General features: G+C 39.1%; 5 protein-coding genes across 10 annotated transcripts; 3 read left to right on the plus strand and 2 right to left on the minus strand.

The window, feature by feature from the left end:
* Window positions 1-73: 73 nt before the first annotated feature.
* Window positions 74-3,380, plus strand: LOC104717789 (argininosuccinate synthase, chloroplastic). Its single transcript, XM_010435416.3, has 10 exons — window positions 74-406; window positions 630-685; window positions 793-880; window positions 991-1,129; window positions 1,294-1,342; window positions 1,448-1,630; window positions 1,756-1,830; window positions 1,924-2,109; window positions 2,245-2,333; window positions 2,602-3,380. Exons 1-10 carry the CDS (start codon window positions 334-336, stop codon window positions 3,152-3,154), a joined length of 1,491 nt encoding a protein of 496 aa, XP_010433718.1. The 5' UTR covers window positions 74-333; the 3' UTR covers window positions 3,155-3,380.
* Window positions 3,379-6,002, plus strand: LOC104717790 (26S proteasome non-ATPase regulatory subunit 6 homolog). 2 transcript variants are annotated; one of them, XM_010435417.3, is made up of 8 exons: window positions 3,379-3,922; window positions 4,011-4,125; window positions 4,375-4,465; window positions 4,559-4,704; window positions 4,787-5,006; window positions 5,174-5,282; window positions 5,379-5,547; window positions 5,653-6,002. In XM_010435417.3, exons 1-8 carry the CDS (start codon window positions 3,784-3,786, stop codon window positions 5,825-5,827), a joined length of 1,164 nt encoding a protein of 387 aa, XP_010433719.1. In that variant the 5' UTR covers window positions 3,379-3,783; the 3' UTR covers window positions 5,828-6,002. The 2 variants fall into 2 exon arrangements, with proteins under 2 accessions (XP_010433719.1, XP_087325351.1); XM_087469225.1 differs by having other exon boundaries at window positions 3,662-3,922; window positions 5,174-5,547.
* Window positions 6,003-6,710: 708 nt separating this feature from the next.
* Window positions 6,711-9,773, plus strand: LOC104717792 (uncharacterized). 5 transcript variants are annotated; one of them, XM_010435420.3, is made up of 12 exons: window positions 6,711-6,929; window positions 7,032-7,160; window positions 7,269-7,463; window positions 7,606-7,653; window positions 7,740-7,868; window positions 7,957-8,081; window positions 8,279-8,389; window positions 8,530-8,638; window positions 8,762-8,880; window positions 9,010-9,163; window positions 9,288-9,435; window positions 9,509-9,773. In XM_010435420.3, exons 1-12 carry the CDS (start codon window positions 6,927-6,929, stop codon window positions 9,574-9,576), a joined length of 1,338 nt encoding a protein of 445 aa, XP_010433722.1. In that variant the 5' UTR covers window positions 6,711-6,926; the 3' UTR covers window positions 9,577-9,773. The 5 variants fall into 5 exon arrangements, 4 of the variants coding, with proteins under 4 accessions (XP_010433722.1, XP_087325352.1, XP_087325353.1 ...); XM_087469226.1 differs by having other exon boundaries at window positions 6,714-6,929; window positions 7,740-7,901; window positions 7,983-8,081; XM_087469227.1 differs by having other exon boundaries at window positions 6,714-6,915; window positions 7,740-7,901; window positions 7,983-8,081.
* A 198-nt stretch (window positions 9,774-9,971) lies between these two features.
* LOC104717791 (uncharacterized) lies at window positions 9,972-11,090 on the minus strand. The gene has a single exon (XM_010435418.3). The coding sequence runs from the start codon at window positions 10,925-10,927 to the stop codon at window positions 10,175-10,177; it is 753 nt and encodes a 250-aa protein (XP_010433720.1). The 5' UTR covers window positions 10,928-11,090; the 3' UTR covers window positions 9,972-10,174.
* A 42-nt stretch (window positions 11,091-11,132) lies between these two features.
* On the minus strand, window positions 11,133-14,690 carry LOC104717793 (MA3 DOMAIN-CONTAINING TRANSLATION REGULATORY FACTOR 3). The gene is made up of 4 exons (XM_010435421.3): window positions 14,243-14,690; window positions 13,645-13,877; window positions 13,368-13,462; window positions 11,133-13,180 (listed from the first exon to the last, which is right to left on the minus strand). The coding sequence occupies exons 2-4, from the start codon at window positions 13,853-13,855 to the stop codon at window positions 11,372-11,374; spliced, it is 2,115 nt and encodes a 704-aa protein (XP_010433723.1). The 5' UTR covers window positions 13,856-13,877; window positions 14,243-14,690; the 3' UTR covers window positions 11,133-11,371.
* Between the last annotated feature and the right edge of the window lie 233 nt (window positions 14,691-14,923).

The following is a 14,923-nucleotide window of genomic DNA, read 5'->3' on the forward strand; positions in this document are numbered from 1 at the left end:
TAATATTTTAATATTGCCATTCAAATCTCTATTATAGTTTTACAATAATTGGAGGATTTGAGAGAAAATAAATAAGCCACATTTTTTAATTTTTTTTCCACGTTTCGACATATGGAATATGGGAAACGTTTTCTATATTTTGAAGACAAAAAACAAAAAGAATTATAAAAGAAAACGAGATCGCCGCCGCGAATACAGAAAGAAAACCCTAGAGAACACTGTGTGTTGGCACTATTGGATCTACTACCTAACAAGAGAGCACCAAACTCCATTGTCGAACACAACCAACCGCAGACAAAAGAGACAAAAAAAATCCCAGAAGAATAGTTTTACATGGCTGAAATCTCGGCGACTTCGCTTCCTTCTTCTTCTTCCTCTGCTCTCTTATTCCGTAGCTCCCACAATGGTTCTTCTCTCTCTCTCTCCCCTTCATTTCTCATCTACTCTGCTTCGTTTCCTTTGTTTTTAAGTTATATACTTTGGATACATAATTCTCCTTTTTTTCCGACAGTTACCGCCGTTTATAAATGTCTGTTTTAACCCGCGAATACTTGCAAATGGGACTCTTAGAGTGATTGATTGATTGTAATCGTAATCTAAGTTTGACATCTTGATATATGTTTTCGCAGGTAGCTCAAAATGTCAGAATGTAGCTTGTCCAAGAACTACTTCCCAGTTCCAAGAGGTACTTACTTACTTACTTGTGATTGGAATTTAACAATAATGCTTGTTGTTTTCTCGGGCGATTCTTGCATCTTTCTAGGTTCTTTATTTCTTACTCTGGAATTGCAGTTATCTGTGAGACGAAGCCAGCTTGTTGGCAATGCCGTTGTTACCGGTCATGCTTCACCATCCCGCACCAGCTGCAAGAAGAATCAAGGTGAAGTTAGCATTACTCTGAATCAGCCTTTTTCCTTTAAAAACATATTCCTTTGTCCCCTCTTGATGAAGTACGTTATAAACACTTTGTGGTCTTTGAATATTGCACAGCTATCCGAGCTGTTCTCTCCAGTGATGGAACCCCACTGGCTACTGATTCTAAGGAGGCTGGACTTCGTGGAAAATTGAAAAAGGTCGTTCTAGCTTACAGTGGTGGCTTAGACACCTCTGTCATCGTGCCATGGCTGAAGTATGTTTTTCCTTTTTTTTTTTTCTCTCGAGTTTATTATCTGACCTGGCCTCTGGCAATATTACATTTTGTATCGTCCTGTGGTCATCAAACAACTAGTTTAGATTGCTTTGATGCTAATATTTTCATGGAAGGTATAAATTTGCAACTCTTTTGTGTTTTAGGGAGAACTATGGTTGTGAAGTTGTGTGTTTCACTGCCGATGTTGGTCAGGTACATTTTAAAAATGCCAAACGTGACATGTTTATGCTGATATTTAAAGTTTCGTGTTTTGCATTTTACGTATGTCGTCTCATCATCTCAATGGTTGATATGAAGGGTGTACAAGAGTTGGATGGTTTAGAACGAAAGGCAAAGGCCAGTGGAGCTTCTCAGTTGGTCGTTAAGGATCTCACAGAGGAGTTTGTTAAAGACTACATATTCCCTTGTCTTAGAGCTGGCGCCATCTATGAACGAAAGTACTTACTTGGTACCTCCATGGCTCGGCCTGTCATTGCTAAGGTATCATTTCGATCTGTTTTATATGATTGAGTTGTCAGGGAACCCCCAATATTTCTAATTTCTGTATACATCTTTTGGATTATTTTATTGTCACTAATAGTCTAATACAATTCCTAAATGATTAGGCCATGGTTGATGTAGCAGCAGAGGTTGGAGCTGATGCCGTTGCCCATGGGTGTACTGGCAAAGGAAATGACCAGGCATGTACTTGAAATATATCTTGCTAATGTGTCACATTGGAAAAACACACGCATTGGGTCTTACATTACTTTCTGTACTGATCGATTGACCAGGTTCGGTTTGAGCTCACCTTCTTTTCGCTAAACCCTGAACTTCAAGTTGTGGCACCATGGAGAGAATGGGACATCCAAGGCAGAGAAGATGCTATTGAGTATGCGAAAAAGCATAACGTTCCTATCACAGCGACAAAGAAATCTATTTACAGCCGGGATAGGAACCTGTGGCACATTAGTCATGAGGTAAAGTAGAAGACTGATGGTGGTTCGCATTTCCTTTTTGGATACAACAAATTGATTCAGTTTGTCACATTGCTCAACTCATACTAATGTGTCTCATGCTCTGATATCAAACTTTTTGTTTTGTTTTGTTGAAAGGGTGATATATTGGAAGATCCAGCAAACGAGCCGAAGAAAGATATGTACATGTTGACTGTAGATCCTGAAGATGCTCCCGATCAGCCTGAGTAAGTTGCTTGTATCTAACCTCTGTTTGGAATTTCTTAGAGTCCTTCTGTTATCCTAGGTGGTTTGTAGCTGTGTTGATAGTTAAAAAACAACTTTGAGCTGAGTCGGGTTGCTACAGAGCTCACAACTTAGCCTCGTTAATCAAGTCTCTGTATGATGTGTAGTTTTTGCTGTATGAAGGAGTTAACTGATTTAGCTGCTATGAAATTTATTTACCAAGAGTATTGGATTTTACAATTTGCATCCTAACTTTTGATACTTGAACAGATACATCGAGATCGGGATAGAATCTGGACTTCCAGTGGCATTGAACGGGAAGCCTCTGAGTCCAGCCGCACTTCTGACCGAGCTAAACACAATAGGAGGGAAACACGGGATTGGTCGAATTGACATGGTGGAGAACCGTCTGGTTGGGATGAAATCACGAGGTGTGTATGAAACTCCCGGAGGCACCATCCTGTTTGCAGCAGTACAGGAACTAGAATCACTCACCCTAGACAGAGAGAGTATTCAGGTAAAAGACTCATTAGCACTGAAATACGCAGAGATGGTCTATGCGGGGAGATGGTTCGATCCTCTTAGGGAGTCCCTGAACGCCTTCATGGAGAAGATAACTGAGAAAACCACGGGATCCGTGTCACTGAAGCTGTACAAAGGATCTGTGTCGGTTACAGGGCGTAAGAGTCCGAACAGTCTGTATAGACAGGACATCTCTTCGTTTGAAGGGAGTGAGATCTATAACCAAGCTGATGCAGCAGGGTTCATCCGTCTTTACGGGCTTCCTATGAGAGTTAGAGCAATGCTTGAGAAAGGAATTTAGAAAGGGTTTTCATTCATTTGTCTACTTGGAATTGAGAGAGCCTGAGACATAATAAGAACATCCCTTATTGTGATGCGTTTACCAATAAATGTCGAAATAAGACTACAGTATCATTTTTCTTCACTTTTGGAGAAGTTTATAGAAATTGAATAATGTGCTTCTCTTCCATGACATGTGTGTAACTCTTGAGTTATATTTTTCTGTTAATGCTGAGACTTACAAGTCACAACTGTATTTAAAATTCTTCTATTTTCTGAAATCATTTGCAAGTTTTTTTTTCTATAATATATTATCATATTAACAGACTTTTTGTTGGATAACAATGTTTAAATATGAATTTCCATTTCATTTAACAATTTCAAAAATAAAAATTTTAATCTTGCTTTTTATTGTTGAGTTCATAAGTCTTTTTTTTCCAACAAAAAGGAAAATAATAAATTTACATTTTTTTTGTTAGATATAAAATTTTAATATTATGATAATGCGATGTATAATTTTTAGTTTTATTTTTAATAATATATAAATAATTACACAAAACCCATCATCTCGATTCTCTTCCTCCTTGTTCAAGCAAACACTTCTCTTATTTTTTTTGCTCTCTCTCTCTCTCTCTCAGATCCGAATTCGCCATGGACGGTGGTGCCGAAGGATCTCAACAGCCTCATCTCATTCTAGCCAACAAGCTCTTCCTCCTCACTCATCCCGATGTTCCTGACATCGAGAAAGTCCAGCTCAAGTCTGATGTCGTCGATTTCATCAAATCCGATGGTAACCTAGCTCCGTTTTCTCTCTAATCGATGACAATTACCTTCGAGATTTTATATTCATGATATTTTTGGGTTTGTATTTTGGTTAGCTATGGCTCCCTTGTACGAAACCCTAGCGGCTACTTCGGTTCTGGATTTGGATCAGAGCTTCTTAGATTCGATGCGGACCGCTAACGAGGAGGAGCTTAAAAAGCTTGACGAGAAGTAAGTTTCCTTGATTCGTATTCCTATTTTTGAAATTTTGAGTCCTCGTATTACTACTCTCTATTGAGTTAGATTGATGTAAGGCAACACTGTAGACTTTGAGGTATCGAATTGTGTTTGTTTTGGGAATCTCTATGTTCCTGTGTAGTTCATGTAAAGATTTTGGGAATCTCTATGTTTCTTTGTAGCTTCGATGATTTAGTGCGTTTGATGTTTTCTTATATTTTCCTTTCATTCTCCTTTGTTTAGGATTGCTGACGCAGAAGAAAATTTGGGTGAAAGTGAAGTGCGTGAAGCTCATCTTGCTAAGGCTCTGTATTTCATCAGGATTAGTGATAAGGTATGTGAATGTGAGCATGTCATTAGTTAATAGTTTTTATGCTTACTTCAGAGAACTTCCTTGGCCATTAATTTTTTTGGTTTGTAATTCTAGGAGAAAGCTTTGGAGCAGCTTAAACTTACTGAAGGGAAAACTGTTGCTGTTGGGCAAAAAATGGACTTGGTGTTCTATACATTGCAGCTTGCTTTTTTCTATATGGACTTCGACTTGGTATCAAAGAGCATTGATAAAGCCAAAAAGTATGTGTCAATTTGGCTGCATCGAGACTACGCTTCATGGTTAATGCATTTGATCTAACACTTTCTGTTTTTGCCTTGCCAGATTGTTTGAAGAGGGTGGTGACTGGGAGAGGAAGAACAGGCTCAAGGTATATGAAGGTTTGTACTGCATGTCCACCAGAAACTTTAAGAAGGCTGCCAGCTTATTTCTGGATTCGATATCAACCTTCACAACATATGAAATTTTTCCATATGAGACCTTTATATTCTACACCGTCCTGACAAGCATCATAACTTTGGACAGAGTTTCGCTTAAGCAAAAGGTATTTTGTCAATTGCTCAGTCCTCTACTTCGAGTTATCTGAATTTAGTTAGGATAACTTTTTAGTATGTCAACCTATTAAAATGATGAATCTTGTTTTTTGTTGAAATTCCTTTTGGAGGATGTGAATCTTTTTGAGAAACTAATAGAGTGCTACTAATTTGATAGGTTGTTGATGCACCTGAGATCTTAACCGTTCTTGGGAAAATTCCGTTCCTTTCTGAATTTCTGAACTCCTTGTATGAGTGCCAGTACAAGGCGTTTTTCTCAGCATTCGGTGAGTTTATTACAAGGACTAGATGTCATATTTTTGTATGCATGTTGCTTGGTCTGCATTGTTTACTAACATCATTATTGGGGTATATGTTCTCAGCTGGAATGGCTGAGCAGATAAAGTTTGACCGTTACTTGTACCCGCATTTCCGGTTCTACATGAGGGAAGTCAGAACGGTGGTTTACTCTCAGTTTTTGGAATCTTACAAGAGTGTGACAGTTGAAGCGATGGCAAAGGCCTTTGGCGTTTCTGTGGATTTCATTGATCAGTAAGCACACTAATGAAATCTCTTTAGTATATTCTTAGTTTGTCAGCTCTTTCTTGAGAAGTGATAAAATAGAAAGTTAAAACCGACTTCAAATGAATGTTACAGGGAGCTGTCACGCTTCATTGCTGCTGGGAAGCTTCACTGCAAGATAGACAAAGTGGCAGGTGTTCTTGAGACTAACCGTCCTGATGCTAAGAATGCACTTTACCAGGCAACAATCAAGCAAGGGGATTTCTTGCTAAACAGGATCCAGAAGCTGTCTCGTGTGATCGATCTGTGAGCATGCGACATGTTTTCTGTTACTTCGCACTTTTCTTTCAAAACTTGGAAACTCAAAATTGTAGAATCTCAAGGTCTGAGAAACGATATGAATTTGGATTTTGAGATGAATGCCTGTCGTCTAGTTTGTTTTTTTAGTGGTGAATTTCTCAAGAAGAAAGAGCAAGTTTATTCTTGGTCGCAGTCTTTGAAACTCTTGTTTCATCGTATACCATACATTTATATCTACGAGTACCGTAGTCACTAAAAAAAAAGTAATCAATATCTCCAATCGAATTTTCTTTTTTGTTTAAACAAGGTAAATTAGACGACCATCTAGTTTTTACCATGTAAAAGGTGAACTTCATCATCTTAATGTAAAGAACATGATGGTAAGACTTGCTTGTTCTTGATTGAAACTTGGCAAGAGTGAGCAGGCAGGTAATTTACTGATTCTTCCACGGACGTCTGTTTGTGTTAGGTGGGATACTTGATCACATGCATGTCACAATCACTTTTTATTTTAGGATATGATTTTGTCTTTTGGTTTTCATATTTTGTTTCGTACTGCCAAATAAGTTATCTTTGTTAAGACTTATGGCTTACCATTAAGAACAAACCTCTAGTGTTTTGTTTTGTAATACGTTCTTGAGTTACTTCCAATTCATTGTAAATTACACAAGATCGCTTTTGTAAACTTCAAGAATTAAAAATGTATGTGGATTATTGTACATTTGTTCTCCACCTTATCCTCCATCATCTGTCTTTATCTCAAAGTTCCTTTTATTTTTCAGTGAAAATTTTAAGCAAATTATAGAGAGGTGAATTATCAATTAAATCCAAAAATGAACAAACACACACAGTAAATAAAAGTGAGCATTTAAAGCCATACAATACATAGAGACAACAAAACTCTTTAACTTACGACTTTATCCTCTCACTCGTCCTTTTATTATCACTTTTCCTAAAAATTTCACTAAAAAAATTTCTCGAAAAATGCATGCGATCGATTTCAAAGAGATTCAGGAGAAGCTCTCAGATGGATTCCGACCTTGGCAACGATCGTTTCAGTTCTGGGCTCGTGCCACCGATATCTACACCGGATACAAGGTTTCTCTTCCATGGTACTCTTTTTCTTCTTAATGTGTCGTTTACTATATATACATGTCTTATGGTTTCTGTAATTTTTGAATCTTTGCTGTTTCTGCTGGGACTTTTTTTTTTAGGTCTTTCAACTTCGAATGAACTTTGTCAAAGATGTGACCAAGCACGAGGAAATGTGGGAGAGACAACATGAACTTGCTGCTCACAAAATCTATTCTATGTGCTCTGACCTTGGTGGGTTCTTCCTTAAGGTAAATAATGTGCCTTTGTCTTTATGATTTCTTTTAAAGGATGTACATTTAGTGTTTCGGATTGTTCACAATTGCCAATGATGAATTTTTTATTACTTTCTTCAATAGATTGCACAAATTCTAGGGAAACCTGACCTGGCTCCAGCTGCGTGGGTCAGAAAGCTTGTCACTTTGTGTGATCAAGCTCCTGCCACATCATTTGATGCCGTTCGAGTTGTCCTGGAGAAAGAGTTGGGTAAAAGCATCGAAGAAGTGTTTGAAACATTTGATGCTAAGCCTCTTGGTTCTGCTTCTATTGCTCAGGTACTACATTCTGTATCACTCATAGTTTGAAAACCTATGTATAGTATTATTACCTTGTACGCTTATAGAGTCAGATTAAGATTATAGTATGGTTAAAGTAAGTCTCAACATATCTTTTCAATTTCTTTTTGCTTCTGTTTAGGTACACCGAGCAAGAGTAAAGGGTGACAAAAGGGATGTTGTTGTAAAGGTGAGAGATATAATCAGGAGAGTACTACTGAAATCTTCCTAGCATGCTTTCAATTAGTTTCTGAATATGCTACTACGTGTTTTTAGGTCCAACACCCTGGAGTGGAGAAGTTGATGATGATAGATATAAGAAACTTGCAACTATTTGCATTATACATGCAGAAAACTGATATCAAATTTGACTTGTTCTCCATAACTAAGGAAATCGAGAAGCAGGTTTTTATCATTTCTATCTTTTGAGTATATCCGGTAAGAATTTTTACAGCCCTCAAGTCACTTTAAGTCCTTGTTTTTCATTTTCAAGATTGGTTATGAATTTGACTTTAAAAGGGAGGCCAATGCAATGGAAAAGATCCGACGTTTTCTTTATGAGAACAATAGAAAGAGTCCTGTTCTGGTTCCCAGGGTGCTACGAAATTTGGTGACCAGGTACCTGTTCTTATATAAGCACTCTGGTTCTCTCAATAATGTTTAACGCTTTTTAAGTTGTCCTGTTTCACTGGTCAAGTTATGGTTCCTGTATTTTTGATAGAATCTCTTTACATTCAAAAATTCTTTAATTCTTGGTTCTATTGCTTGACTAATGTAATGAGTGCTGACCAGAGGAATAATCATAATACGCACAGGAAGGTTCTGGTTATGGATTACATGAACGGAATCCCAATCTTGAGCCTCGGTGATGAGATGGCCAAAAGAGGGATAAATCCTCATGGTAAAATGGCAGAGGCAGCAAAATTGTAAGCTCCTCCATTATCTCTGATAGTTTTCTTTCCTATGCTTGATAGCTATTATGCTCTCTAGAAACCAACATGTTGTCTGCTTTTTGGATTTTTTCTGATGGCTGCACTGGAAAATATATTTTTTGTATTCCTTCCAGCAATATACTTAACAGTTTGTCCCAAGCATATGCCCAAATGATACTGAAGAGTGGCTTCTTTCATGCGGATCCACATCCTGGGAATATCTTGATTTGTAAAGGTTCAGAGGCAAGTCATCTTTTGTTTGTAGCTTGTTATTCATTGGTAGTTTTTTAATTGACTTACTGTGGACTTCTGGTAGGTTTTATTGGTCTATATAACTTGAGTTGTAATTTTGTTTCCCGTCATCAGGTTGCACTGCTGGACTATGGTCAAGTGAAGGAACTCCCTGACCAGCTGAGACTTGGTTATGCGAATTTGGTAATTGCCATCGCTGATAACGATGCCTCATTGGCTGTACAGAGCTTTAGGTGAAGTACCTAACTTATCATGATTATTGTTTTAGTTGAAGCTGAGAATTGGTTAAGAGTCACCTGATCGGATTAGTCTTGTAGCATATGATATGTCCTTGAATATTTGTTTCTGTGGTGAAAATTCAGGGAACTTGGTATAAATACCATGGCAAAGTGTAAGAATGAGCAACAAGAGCTTCTCCAGTTAGCAAAAACAATGTTCGACACAGAGATGCCTCCTGGTACGACAGTTTTGCAACCTTTCTCAGAAGACTCTTCGATAAAAAAGATTTCGGTTGAGGTAAAAACACAAACACACCTATTCTGTCAAGAAAGAAGGACAACCGCTAACAGTCATGTGTGTTGTTGTTGTTGTTGGAATTTACTGCAACAATTGACTGAGTTTGTTTGTTGGTTGTGGATAGGCATTTCCAGAGGAACTATTCTCAGTTCTTCGCACGGTAGTTCTATTAAGAGGACTCAGTGTAGGGATTGGGGTTAATTACTCATGCGCACAACACTGGAGATCTATGGCAGAAGAGGCTTTGCTTGCATCTGGAAGACTCCCAACAGGTTAAGACAATGAACAACTCTTATTACAGTGATTTTACCAAATCAGTTTTATATAATGGAAGTAAAACTTCAGGTAGAAGAAAGCAGAAGCATCGATTTAGTTCGCTGAGAAGGCTATACCCAGGGGGAGGAGATAGTTAATAATAATCACTTCCTCCCATCCTCAAAATCTTTTCTTTATTTCTCTTTCTCAAAGTCTCAATCATTACATTATCTCCTGGATACAGATAAGGCAGCAAGTTGTCTCTTATCTTAGCTGGTTTGAAAGTTTTGTCATTTTTACTACATTAAAGTAATCTTAGCTTTGAGCACAAGGAGAGTATTATTTAGCTTCAAAACTCATACTCTTGTGCTATTTGTGATGAGATACACCAACAACCATTGCAACTAGGAGATGGAAATCAGAACATGCATGTTATCATCACTAATTCACTATCCTGTCGTTCGAATTTCCGACTAAGACTTTTTTTATTAAAGACATCGCAAGAACTACACAATTTTACTACTCAAGGAGATTACAAATAAGGTAACAACAGTGAGAACAAAAAAAATTCTATAATTTATTGATGTCGCCACTCAGATGTATACATTTTGATTTTGTAGTAAAACAATAGACATTGAAAAGAAACAATTTGTGTTCAACTTAAACAACAAACTCTATATATATATATCTGTATTAAATACTATGAAACAATCAAAACAAAAACACTATAATTTTAGAAATCTTTTGTAGTATGGTTTAATTGTTGTTGTTGTTGTTCTTCCTAAAAACAATCTCAGTATCAAGCCCAAAACCATCGATGTTCCTCACCTCCACAACTTTAGATCGCTTGAACAGATTCACCAATGGTTTCACACTGAAGAGATCATTAGCCGAGTACTTATCCGTCTTCCCCGATATCGACACGTGTAAAACACACACCCCACCTGGCTTTAACGTCCGTTCGATCTCCCCAACGAACTTCTCCGGGTACAGCGCGTGATCGAACACGTTCGAGAACTCGAAATCGAACGTGTCCGACTCGAACGGCTGCGCGTGGAAGTCTCCTTTCACCACTAGAGGCGGTCGCGGCACCAGATCTATCCCCACTGAGTCTTGTACGCCGATCAATCTCAGCGCCGCTACTTCCTGTCCCACGCGCGCGCCGATCGAGAGAGCTTTCGACTGGTTCGAGAGGAGGTTGTGATCGCTGAGACGTTTGAAGAAAGTGGAGAACACGCGCACTTTCCTGTCCCAGTCGCGCGTTGTCCATACTTTACGTAGCTTCGGGTTTTGAGTTTTGTTGAGCTGGTGCTTGATGTAGGCTTCGTAGGAGGCGTATCCATGGTGACGGATCCGTATGCCTTCTTCGGCGACGGCGACGGCGACGACGGAGGATGAGAGAGGACGGCGGAGGTACGTGGTTGGGAAGACGAAGAAGAAGACGATGAGAAGAGAGAGGGAAAGGAAGAGAGAGAGTGTGAAGGGTAGTTTTGGTATTACGAATTTCATTTCTTTGCTTCGACACTTCTCTCTTTCTCCCTTTGTTGTCTCTGTCCCATCAACGAAGCCATCATATATGGGAATTAATTAAATGAATAGTTTGATCATTATTAGTAATAATACCAAATGCGGAATAAAATAGTATACATTAGTTTTTGTCTAATTGCCATTAAGGAATAATTAATCTACATTACGTAGATCCAAAATAGCTCCGTTGGACTCTAAATTCAGATCACAATAATAATAAAAAAAGGTTCTGAAGGAAACAAAAGTTGTTAACATTCGTGAAAAGAGTAATCTCCCCCTTTGCAGAATTCTGAAAGCTTAAAAGTGCAACAAAAAAACCAACCACAGGGATGCTTGCTCAGAATTGAAACAAAGAAATAAAGAAACTTGTACATTCTATCAGGTTTTTTAGTTCCCACACACCATAGTGGGATTCTCCTCTTGATTCTAGTTTAGATTAGCGTCTTCAGTTAGGCAAGTTACAAATGACGATGAAACCCAACCATTCTTATTCCCATGCTCCACATAGTCCTTGAATTTCTCCTTTGCGTTTGGGATGTCCAAAGCTAGGTCTTCGAGCCCGTCTTTGACTCTTGTGAACCCTTTGGTCATCTGGTTTGTTGTTATCAGTCCTTCGCCGAAGCTCTCCTGCAAAAGATCCAGCATCATCTTTTCCTTCTTCTTCTCCATACCCATCACCAGTGCTTTCTTCACCACCTCATGGTTGAAGAAAGGCATGCCTAGCTCATGGATGCATTTGCACGCTTCTGATACCAGCCCTGAGCTTTCATATTCCTCTAGCAGATTCGATATCTTGTCTTTTGCATCTTCGACCGCCCAACCGCTTCCACCTCCCCAGCATCGTAGAAGCCTCTCTCCTGCATGTCGAGCAAAGATGAGTGACCTAGCCATCTTCACGGTTTCAGTTCCGCTTGAGTTAGGTCGTAGTTTGCTACTGATCTCTTCCAGGTTAAAAGGTGCTAAAACATCGTCGATCACAGCTCTAGCTAAGAACAGAGCAAGTTCGTTTGAAGCATCCAGAATGTCAAGTGCTGTATCTTCTGCAGACTCCAGGAGCATGACAAAACCATCTGCAACATCTTCTGTGGTGAACATCTCAATGTGAAGAGAAGAGAGGAGAACAGATGCCATTTCTTTCTCGTGATTCTTCCTGTCCAGAGCAAGTGTTATCAGCTTCTTGAGAAAAATTGGGTTGTACTCCGGTGCTCCTAAATTCTCAAGACTGCGTATGAGTTCAGGTATGTCATCGGAGTTGAAATACTCATGAATGATGGTCACAATCTTTTCCTTGAACCGCTTTAATTTCTCATCCTCGACCTGCTGTCGTCCACATTCCTCAGAAGGATAGCTAAATGAAGCATCTAGCCAACCGCCTGAGATAGCCTTTGGCACAATCAAATCAAATTTGGTTCTAGCTGAAGGAATGTCAAGAGCAAGATCATCAAGGCTTTCTCTTAACCTAGAAAACCCCTTCACCATTTGACTAGAGCTTATCAGGTTTTCTGAAGCTGCTTCCTTTAGTAGTTTCAAGACAGGTGCTTCTGCTGCGTGGTTTTCCAAGGCGGTAACTAAAGCCCTCTTCACAACCTCGTGATGAAAGAAAGACACACCCAACTCTCTTACGCAGCGGCATGCTTCATAAGTCTCTCCAGTCTCCACATATTCCTTCAAAATGTCAGCAATCTTCTTCTTGACTTCCTCAACAGTTGTTCGAGTCTGTCCACCCCATCTTCTTTCTACTAGCTCGGCATGGTGTGCAGCTGATAGATAGCTTTTCTCTGCAGTTTGGACAACCTGGTAACCTTTGGAAGTAGTTGGAAGTGCCTTGGCCGCCCTGGGAAGAAAAGCTGGAGGAAGGATGTCATCCACAACAGCACGTGCGAGGAACAACGCAAGAACATTGACAGCATCAGGTATATCCACCACAAAGTCATCAGCTGACTCTAGCAGCAGGACAAATCCATCTCTTATCTGGTTCGGATTGATGACATCAGCATACAATGCGGAGAGTAACACGGAGGCCATTTCCTTCTCTTTGTCATGCCTGTCCATGGATACCGAGACAAGCCGCTTGATGAAGTAGGGATGATATTCACTTGAACCAAGTTCAATGAGGTCAGCTGCTGCAACATCGACATCACCAGTGCTGAAGTATTCTTCAATGATAGAAGCCACAGCTTTCTTGTAATCATCTAATGGGTCTGAAACAGTTGCACCAACAAGCTCGAATGGTTCCTAATATAACAAGAAACGCAATGAATACTAATCTTGGATGACATCAAAATAGCAATATATCTTATGGATAAGTATTTTAGACACGGAAAAAGTTTTTGCTAGAGTACTTTGGCTGGCGACAAAGTAGTCAATCATGAAAATCAGAACAATCTTATTAAGAAAATTAGCATAGAGGTGAAGAAACTACCTCTCCGCTGTCATAATTAGGATCATTAGGGTCAATGTGATAGTCTCCATCAGTGTCAATAAGTTTTCCCCAATTTCCTTTCCCACCACCCCCATCTGAAACAAAATGTATCAATCACTGCCACCCGAAGAACAAAGGAAGTTGAACTGAAGGAAGAATCTATCTATGCAATTAACTGCTCCAATATTATTAACTAAATTGTCATCCCCTCAAACTTGATGGTGTAAAAACATAAGCTACAAATCCAAAAGCTAACTAGAGTAGAGTAGTAACTCACCCTTCTTAGAGCGGATAGACCTTCCCGCATGAGACCTTCTGTGTTTCACAGCATTTGAGCCACCAGAAGGTTTCCCACCAGCAGATGCTTTAGGCAGATGAGACGATGTATGCAAAACCGAGTGAGGATTATGTGCCGGTGGTTGACTCTCTGCAGTCTCAGTTGCAACTTTCAACAACTCTCTCTGCTCATCCGTTAGGAAACCCTCCATCTTTGGCAATCACCTCTGTTTACTGAAACATCATTAAACAAAATCCCTTAACCTCGAAATATACAATACGCTAACATCAACACGGCGAACAAACAATCCATAACCAAATGAGACATGAGAACAACTTGTTTCAGCTATAACAGTTCTGAATCTTCCAAAAATGAAGTGAATAGAGAGATCTAAATCACCAATCCACACAATCCAGGAACCAACGAGAACTAATTTCTTCTAAAGCATATATATCTACACCAATCAATCACCCTATGATCAAATGCCAAAACAAAAACACGTTTGAGAATCCAACGACAAGCCACCCGAGAGATATTTTGAAACTCCCAAGTAAAATGTAATGCTCAAATAGTCAAAAAAAATCCCGAAATGTCATACCCTACGCAAGTGAAGAACCTCCAGAAAGCGGACCGTCGTACAGGCGAGATCCGTGGTAAGAACAAAAGACGTCGGAGCGTAGATCGAAAAAGCAAACAAGTCGAGTCTGGTAGCTATCACTATACTGGAAAACTTGAGAGAAGATGGATTTGGGAAGAACAAACAAAAAAAGCTTGCTTACACGAATGGAGGCTGCAGCTGGAGGAGACTACGGCTACGGTTTCTCATCAAAAAGCTCTCATCGCTAATAATGTCGCCACGTGTTACTGTCCCAACGGTGGTGATTGCTCGTAACATGTGCTGGCCTGCCAAACGCATCGGACTACTAGGGTTATCAATTATTTAATTTTTGGTGTTTTCTTTCTTTACCCCAAAATTATAAATAACAGTGAGAAAAGAAAAAAAAGAGAGTAATGAAACCAGATAATTTAAAATAATACCTTATCCCAAACCAAAATAGCCCTGTATATTACTAATATATCCATATTTCAATCTGTTTATTGCATATTATCCAAAATAATAATCCACCTTTTTTATACACCAGAAAAAGTTGAAGACTAATCTAACTAGTTGTTTTAAGAGAATCAAAGATATGGGTTATAGCATAAGTAGTGTGGATTGGGTTCTGCAGCATGTATATGTTGGCCTTCAAATAGATTTCCCGGGGCACCTCACTTCTCC

Source organism: Camelina sativa, chromosome 10 (genome assembly GCF_030686135.1).
Source record: "Camelina sativa cultivar CO46 ecotype springtype chromosome 10, ASM3068613v1".
NCBI classification, from domain to species: domain Eukaryota; kingdom Viridiplantae; phylum Streptophyta; class Magnoliopsida; order Brassicales; family Brassicaceae; genus Camelina; species Camelina sativa.

Excerpts from the sequence above, each read along its gene's own strand:
- LOC104717793 (XM_010435421.3), bottom strand. The coding sequence starts at position 13,855 with ATGGAGGGTTTCCTAACGGATGAGCAGAGAGAGTTGTTGAAAGTTGCA. Across the intron at positions 13,463-13,644 it reads GTCTATCCGCTCTAAGAAGG|ATGGGGGTGGTGGGAAAGGA; the intron begins GTGAGTTACTAC and ends ATTTTGTTTCAG. Across the intron at positions 13,181-13,367 it reads CTAATTATGACAGCGGAGAG|GAACCATTCGAGCTTGTTGG; the intron begins GTAGTTTCTTCA and ends TTGTTATATTAG.
- LOC104717791 (XM_010435418.3), bottom strand. The coding sequence starts at position 10,927 with ATGAAATTCGTAATACCAAAACTACCCTTCACACTCTCTCTCTTCCTT.
- LOC104717789 (XM_010435416.3), top strand. The coding sequence starts at position 334 with ATGGCTGAAATCTCGGCGACTTCGCTTCCTTCTTCTTCTTCCTCTGCT. Across the intron at positions 407-629 it reads ATTCCGTAGCTCCCACAATG|GTAGCTCAAAATGTCAGAAT; the intron begins GTTCTTCTCTCT and ends ATGTTTTCGCAG. Across the intron at positions 881-990 it reads CAGCTGCAAGAAGAATCAAG|CTATCCGAGCTGTTCTCTCC; the intron begins GTGAAGTTAGCA and ends AATATTGCACAG.
- LOC104717792 (XM_010435419.3), top strand. The coding sequence starts at position 6,802 with ATGCATGCGATCGATTTCAAAGAGATTCAGGAGAAGCTCTCAGATGGA. Across the intron at positions 7,654-7,739 it reads AAAGGGATGTTGTTGTAAAG|GTCCAACACCCTGGAGTGGA; the intron begins GTGAGAGATATA and ends ACGTGTTTTTAG. Across the intron at positions 8,082-8,278 it reads CTACGAAATTTGGTGACCAG|GAAGGTTCTGGTTATGGATT; the intron begins GTACCTGTTCTT and ends TAATACGCACAG.
- LOC104717790 (XM_087469225.1), top strand. The coding sequence starts at position 3,784 with ATGGACGGTGGTGCCGAAGGATCTCAACAGCCTCATCTCATTCTAGCC. Across the intron at positions 3,923-4,010 it reads CGATTTCATCAAATCCGATG|CTATGGCTCCCTTGTACGAA; the intron begins GTAACCTAGCTC and ends TATTTTGGTTAG. Across the intron at positions 5,007-5,173 it reads GAGTTTCGCTTAAGCAAAAG|GTTGTTGATGCACCTGAGAT; the intron begins GTATTTTGTCAA and ends CTAATTTGATAG.